The sequence below is a fragment of the Cupressus sempervirens genome, chromosome 9 (assembly GCF_028749045.1).
Source record: "Cupressus sempervirens isolate cs-2001-9-10 chromosome 9, ASM2874904v1, whole genome shotgun sequence".
NCBI classification, from domain to species: domain Eukaryota; kingdom Viridiplantae; phylum Streptophyta; class Pinopsida; order Cupressales; family Cupressaceae; genus Cupressus; species Cupressus sempervirens.
Genome location: NC_143126.1, coordinates 652,038,184 through 652,045,855, shown reverse-complemented (window position 1 = coordinate 652,045,855; position 7,672 = coordinate 652,038,184). Strand labels below are relative to the sequence as shown.

Below are 7,672 nucleotides of genomic sequence, written 5' to 3'. Positions count from 1 at the left end.
TTTGAGATTATTGAAAGGTTTAGTTGAGGTGATCATGTTGGACAAAGTGATACTAAAGAGTGAAGGATAAGAGATGTTGATTTGGTATTAGTTGGATCATTGGATAAGTAAAAGGCAACAAGAAAGCAATGCATTGGGAAAGGTAATACATTTTGACTATTCCAACTAATAGACAAGGAAACCCCATCGAAGGCCAACGTGGTTAGGATAAACTTATGATGAGATATCAAGATAGGTGAGAAGCTTACAGAGATTGAGCATGAAGCTTAATGTTTGAATGAATGGTTAGGATTAAGAGACAAACATTGAGCCTAACAAAAGAGTTATTAAAAAAGGTTTTGTAATGAAAAATGTTGTTGTTGAGTAGAGATGAAACAATGCTAAGATTGTGATCAAGACATTGAGCAAAGAAGAGAAGAGAACTATTTGGATTTGACATACAAGGAGTGCCATATCCAGATAAGTGATTGAGTTGTTCCCTAACAGTTACAATATTTAAATCTCTAAATTGGATGAACCCTAATAGGTTCTAGTTGTAAATCCCCTTACATGGTAAGCTCTTAAAAGATAATTATAAATCCTCTGATAAGGAGATCCTAATAGATTTGTTTGTACTTCTAATAATGTCCAATTAACTCCTAACAAGGTGAACCCTCAAAAAGGGTAATCATATGCTCTTAATTGGGCAACTCATTTACTATAGTAGTGAGCTTGTGGCTATCATCCCCATTGTGGTTTTCACCCTCTGACAAGGATTTCGATAATACCAAAATCATAATATCATGTGTGATGAATGTGTGGTGGTTTGATATTGTTATGCTTTATTTACTAGTACCAATCATATTCTTTATTGTTTGGAAGTTAACATTGTAGCTTAGTAGATCAATTGTTAAAATTTTAAATTACCTTCCTACATCGGTTCACCCCACCCCCTATACCTAAAAATTTAAACAATTTCAACTTCCTTGATAATAATTCAAGTGTAGGTGTTGTTTTTGAAAAAAATCAAAGATACATCAATCAAGACATGTAATGTTTATGATGTTTATTTTGATACATTATTGATCCTATAATATAGATGTTTTATGCAATGATTTAATAATATTTTTCTAATATGACCTTTTGATGAATCCTAGAGGCCAATACTTATAAAAAAAGATTGTAGATGTTCAACTTGAAGTGTTTTTGGTGCATTAGCTAATGGGTTGATAATCAAATTTTAGATATGTCAATCTCAATAGCAATATTTGAATTTTAAATGACACTATATCATGATACAACCTAGTCTAAAAGACAAGGGCACATATGTAGTTTGTTCAAGTAAGAAGAGATTCTTTGCAATTGGAAGTGGTCATATTTATAACATAAATAAAACTATTGTTGATGATCAATTTAAAACTAGAATTTATTAATGTAAATTTTTTTTAAAAAAATAATTATAATATTATCATAAATAAGTATAAAACGAATAAATAAAGCAGCACTTTTATCCGAGAGTAACAAGGAAAAACTAGTTTAGGAGAAGACATGAATACACGTTGGTTCTTTGGGCCATCCAAATATGTTAAGAGCTTCCGGATCCATCATGGAGAAAATAATTCGTTACTAATCTAAGATTTGAAAGCGGATTTACACGGTGGATGATGAAGGGTAGATTCACAATCCATATATATCGAGCTGGTGAGATAAACGTTCACAGTTAGGAATCACAAATTCCCAATACTTCTTCCGGGAAGTATTTAAAGAGGTGCTTATTGTCTCTGCCCTATTTCCAGTATTCTCTACAATAGATTCACGCATGGACGTGAATTAATGGTCTGATTTCCGCGATCTCTTTTGGCAAATTGCGTTTGTACAAATTGTGCATTTTCTGTCTGCAACCAGCAGGCCTTCATATACTTTGATGGCAATACACAGAAACAAAATCCACCTTCCCTCATAAGTCTGGTTTGAGGGGTTGGAATATGTATAGGCATTTTCTTAATTAAGAGCTGCTTTTTCTGCATTTCGGAGGTCGTGATCTTATTAAAGCAGACGTCGATATATATTCCTCCCACACTGAGATTCTAAGGATAACTCAATATTTAAACAACCCACCTACCGATACCCTAAATGGAAACGCCTCTCAAGAAACCTAAGTTGGAACCGAATGATGAGAATAAAAACGGTACTCATCACAACAGTCATATTAATAACAATCATCGAAGGCAATCTTCTCCTGAAAGTTCAGAAGGAATAGAGGCATTAGTGGCTCTGGTTGAGCACAGGCGCAAGGAGGTCACCCAATTGACCAATAAATTAGAAAATGTCAAGGCTCAGGTCATCCTTTTTAACCTTTAATTTTTGTATATGTGTTCACAAAATCCAGACTGTGTAGGAATAATAAGACTTTTAGTAAGCTATGAATTAGCTGAAGGAATTATATGTGTTTTTATTAGTTTTAGAAATGGGTTTGATTGAAAAACCAAATTGCAATTTCGGAAAAATTAATATGTTTTGATCGAGAATTTGATGCACTCATCAAGTGAGTATCTAAGATCTTTTCACTACTTTAACAGTAGTCTTGTAATCAATTTTTTTTATGTTCCCTTTGTATTACTTAATTTTGAGTGTTTATTGTTTGAGTCCCGTATAAATAAATTCATTCTGAATAGCAAATTTGTTCAATGTAACTAATTAAGATATAGAAGGAGGTAAACATTGTGGCCATGTTAAGTATTAATTAATTTTGAGCGTTTATTGTTTAAGTCCCGTATTAACAAATTCATTCTGAATAGCAAATTTGTTCGACGTAACTAATTAAGATATAGAAGGAGATAAAAATTCTGGCCATGTCAAGTAACCTGGAGAACGGTAAATCTTGTTGTGTCTATTTGGCCTATTTTTAATAAATGTAAATGATTCTATTAAATATGATAGTCATCATGAGGCTATCTCAGCCAGATAGTATATGAGGAGTCCAATAGTTCTCTAAATCAGACAAATATACAGACTTTTAGACAAGGACTGAGATGTAAAGATCAGGTGCAGCCCAAGTGGACGATTGACATTTGAATGATATAGCAGTTGGACCATATACTAAAGTTGGCATGAAGAAAGGCCAAAAACCCTGTTTAAATATGCATTGAAACATTATATAGTACATGTTGCTAGTGAACTGATATTGTCATTGATGTGCTTTTTATGATCATGATTTATACTGCATACTTATTTAGAGAAGTGGTCCACCACACCCACAGAGCTTCTTTTCCTCATCTTACCGTACAAGAGCCCCCCAACTTATAATTAGGCTGGATTTATGTCGAGTTTGTACTCAGTTTTGTTTTAGCTAACTTATAATTATAACGAGTAGCCATACTACCATACTGTGCAATTCTTGTTTTGTCATCAAGATTTGATGATTCGTGAATAAGAGGTACGAGTATTCTATAGTTGTGAATTTCATTTCACAGCTTAGTAACTTCAGTTAGTTGTATGGAGTCAAGTCCAATCATATGCTATTTTACTTTGGAGGTGAAGTGGCAGTTGAATATTTTCTGTTCTGTAAGTATTGGTTAATGGTTTTCAATAATTAAGGAAACTACCTTCTAATCTTTGAGATCTGAGGTTTGAGTATTCTATAGTTGTGAACTTCATTGCATTTAGAATTAGAAGAGGCTACAACTAGCCGAGTAATATAAGTTAGTGATATGTATACAAGTTTACCGTTATGCTATTGAAATTAACTTTGGAGGTGGAGAAATAGCAGTTGAATATATGCTATAGTTTTGGTTAATGATGTTCAATAATTGAGTAAACTATTGTCTAATTTGTGAAATCTGATGTGACCTTCGTAGTGATATAGTTATTTCAATTTATTGAAATATCGTTGTGGTCACTGACTGGTTTGTCTTTGGATCTGAAGTTAGGGGAAGCCAAGCGAAAATTGGCTGATGCAGAAGCCCGATTAATTAAGGTACAACATCCACAGCAAAAAAATCAAGAGGCATCCAAGACTATTAGTGCAGATGATGTGGCTATCAAAGTTAAAACAGAAGGCGTTTCGCCGAGCAAAGTTAAAATAGAAGGGATGCAACCAAGCCCTGGTGGAGAAGAGAGTAATCACAACTCTTTGTCACGGACAAAGCCAACAATGTTAATTCCTTCTGCAGCAGCGAAAACAGGTTCATCAATGAGGTCAACAGAAGGCAACAAGACAACACCAGCATCGAGTGGAAGAAATGTCACTCCTAGTCGCAGTCAATCTCAGTCTGAAAACCCAAAGTCAAAGGGAGATATACCTGCTGCCAAATCTGCAAGTCAGTTGGAAAGCAGAGATTCCCAAGAGAGGAGACCAAAGAGGAAATTAGGTATGTTGGCTGTCACTGATTAGTCTGCAACTCTTAGAATGTTTTTCTAGGGATGTTTGTGTCTGGAAAATGGCATGCCAATGAGGAACATAGTTTAATGTCTGCTAGAGTAGGAAACACACCTGTTAAATCTTCTTTGTAACCAATAAACACTAATTCATCGTATGCTTCAGGAGATACAGAAACTTATATTCTTCTTGTAGTGCTGTTCAAATTTGTGGAAAGTTGTAAATTTGTAGCTATATAGACTTTGTTGTGAAGATAAATCCACAATCCATCGTGATCTTAGTTCTGTTTTCTGGATTTGATTGTGTGTGGTTTTTTTGCATCAACATTTCAAATCATACTTAGTGATTTATCATCAGGAAGAGAAGAGCATGAGGAGTTTTTATTTATTTTCAATGTCATCTGAGCTATATCCTTTTACCTTACCATCAACGGATTCAACATATTCCTTTACTTTTTATGATTTCTGGAAACCGTGCAGTTACTTTTTTTTCTTCTATTTAAGCACACATTATTATTTTTAAATAGCTGTATGCTACATTACTTTATGGTTATGTGACTCTCACAATGGTATTTCTTGTGCTTCAGAGCAGAAGGAGCACACGGAATTGATTCCCCTCATACGCAGTAGCAGAAGTCCAGAAAAAGTTAGTTTCTATTCGGGAAGCCTGATCTCTAGTCAGCACAAGCGAAAACTTAGAAGCCTTGTTCTTAATCCAACCAATGATCAACTCTTTGCAACTAGGTATAATATGTGTGTTAGCTTGTTTATTTCATGTGAAGACAAATATTCTGTCAGCAGTTACTCTTGGGGAAATTTTCTAACTGATTCTTTTCTCTAGGAGAATGACAAGTGATATTTTGGCTTGTTTGCAATTCCCAATTGTTATTGTTCAGTTTCAAATCTCAGTAGTAGCGAATGATTCCTTTAGCTTGGTAATGCTGCTCTTGGCAATTTAGACATAGCCTCTTGATATTTTTTCCGTAGATGAAATTTCTCTTACCATCCCTAAATGCATTATATCCCTGACAAACATTGATTTCATTGGTCATCATTTGTTAAATGTAAAAATTTAAGCCCAATAGCTACCGGCAATCTTAACTATAGAAGCAAATAATTGTTTGGAAATTTCTCAGCTTGCCAAAAGTAGCTAATGATTGCTTTATCTTGGTAATGCTGCTCTTGGCAATTTAGACATAGCCTGTTGTTATTTTTGCCGTAGATGAGATTTATCTCACCATCCCTAAATCCATTATATCCCTTACAAACATTGATTTCATTAGTCATCATTTGTTAAATGTAAAATTTTAAGTGTAATAGCTACTGACAATCAATTATAGAAGCAAATAATGTTTGGAAATTTCTCAGCATGCCAGAAGATAAAGATATTTTGTTTTTTCTGGAGACAATTGGGAAAAAAGTGGAAAAATACAGAAAATGCAGAATTATTTAGAGAAAAAATAAGAGAAAAAGGTTTTTTTTTTATAACATTTAAAGCTGTTCTGAATGCAGAGTACTTGAGAAAGTTAAAGTAAATGACAGTGTACACCAAGAATTTTGAAATATGGATTTTCTTAATTAATTTTGAGATCAGCCATTGGAGATAATTGTTGCATATACCTCTTTATCAATATTAATTAGTTGTTCATCTAATTATTAAGTACAAGAGACTAATCTATACGCAAAGTGGTAACTACAATTGACAACAATTTTCTCAATCTCTTCAAGTGCAGTTTAATTTTACAGCATGGGAAACTATAATACGTGGCATTTCAGGATAACATGTCTTGAAAACATTGTTTCATAATAATCATTTTGATCAGCAGTATTTTCTATAATGTCAATAATACTAAGATTATGCATTTTAATTGATCACAGTACTTATAAGAATGCTACTGAACACCATACCAATCAAGAATCATACAGATCACAGAAATGACAAGAATGCTACTGATCAGTGATCATAAGATGATTACTACTTACAAAACAATATCAAAAGACAATAATAATGATAACATCTCGATTGATATGACTTTATTAACAGCCTATATGTAACAATGGAAATTTCCAAGCAATTACCTCAATAATACAACTATATGGCAAACGAAGTGTCAATAACAATATCTATTTTTAAGTGGACATCGTGGCCTGGCATTTATGATGCAATAATAATGACAGGCTACAGGATAACATAATCATTTGACTGTTTTGCTGGTAAGGACTATGCATATGAATAAAAAGTAATGATTAATAGTGTTGACAGCAGCGAACTTTTATAATCATCAATCATGATAACAAGAGTCCTGTTCTCAAGTCACAAGGTTTTTGAACTAGATAGTGCCAGTGTTTTCACAACTGTATAACAAAATCAATAAATGCTGTTGTCATTTGGCACCAGGTATAACTGCTATTAGTATTCAATAGTGGCTGCTGAAAGCTACTTACACTGTTCAAGGTGCATAATCTGTTTATAAAAGTTCCAGAGAAGAATGATAAAAAAATAACAGGCCTGACACTATATAGTAAAAAATGAAACAATTTTTTTGTGACATATTAGTTACAATTTTGGTCGAAGTCATGGTCAACAATATTTTGAAACTCATGATATTTTCAAGATTTAGTTGGGATTCCTGTTGAGAAATGATCATATCAGAATTTATTGTGATATTTTGAACATATTTGCCTCTATGATCAGAACAGCTGAAAGATGAATATGTGTTATTCAATAATATCTATAACTTTATTTGGGTAATAGGCACAAAATGCTGTATAATTTAATTTTTTTGTAAACAATCATTTGAACCTCCAATGGAGAATGTGTACTTCAGCATGGCCTATGCAAGGAAAATCAAACATGTGATAGGTCCATAACATTTTGGTAATGCCCCTTCATTAAAATGAAATGCAAACTATGCTCTTACATAAATGAGAGGCACAAAACATTAAGAATACATTTATTTGATATGAGTAATCTATTTGGGAACAGTTCAACTTAATTAGCAAACATGGGCAGTAATAGGACTCTAGCATTTGATCTTCAACAGAAAGATTCATTTTCTCTTCATTTGGCACTTATTAAGTTATTTCACACTTTCAATCTGTAGATGATACAGCGCTGTTTGGAGTTTCTATAGTAGCTAGGATCTTCAATTCTATGCTGGATTGTGATGGTGCAGTCTCAAGGCATAGAATTAATGAGGACAAGTAGAAATTCCTCATTTGGAACCCAAAATATCTGAGGTTTCAGGTTTCAAAGTGATGTCCCTTCCATGTAATTACTTGGGTACACTGGTTTTAACTACTAAGTCCTGTACTA

The 7,672-nt window shown here is 33.3% G+C and overlaps 1 protein-coding gene across 2 annotated transcripts in view; it reads left to right on the top strand.

The window, feature by feature from the left end:
- The first annotated feature begins 1,488 nt into the window (after window positions 1-1,488).
- LOC149540421 (transducin family protein / WD-40 repeat family protein) overlaps window positions 1,489-7,672 on the top strand; it is a 48,860-nt gene continuing 42,676 nt past the window's right edge. The window contains exons 1-3 of one of the 2 annotated variants that reach the window (XM_089801521.1): window positions 1,489-2,319; window positions 3,905-4,349; window positions 4,944-5,100. In XM_089801521.1, coding sequence (XP_089657647.1) covers window positions 2,113-2,319; window positions 3,905-4,349; window positions 4,944-5,100 — 809 coding nt within the window. In that variant the 5' untranslated portion in view covers window positions 1,489-2,112. The remainder of the gene's footprint in view (window positions 2,320-3,904; window positions 4,350-4,943; window positions 5,101-7,672) is intronic. The other variant, XM_089801522.1, reaches the window with a different exon arrangement.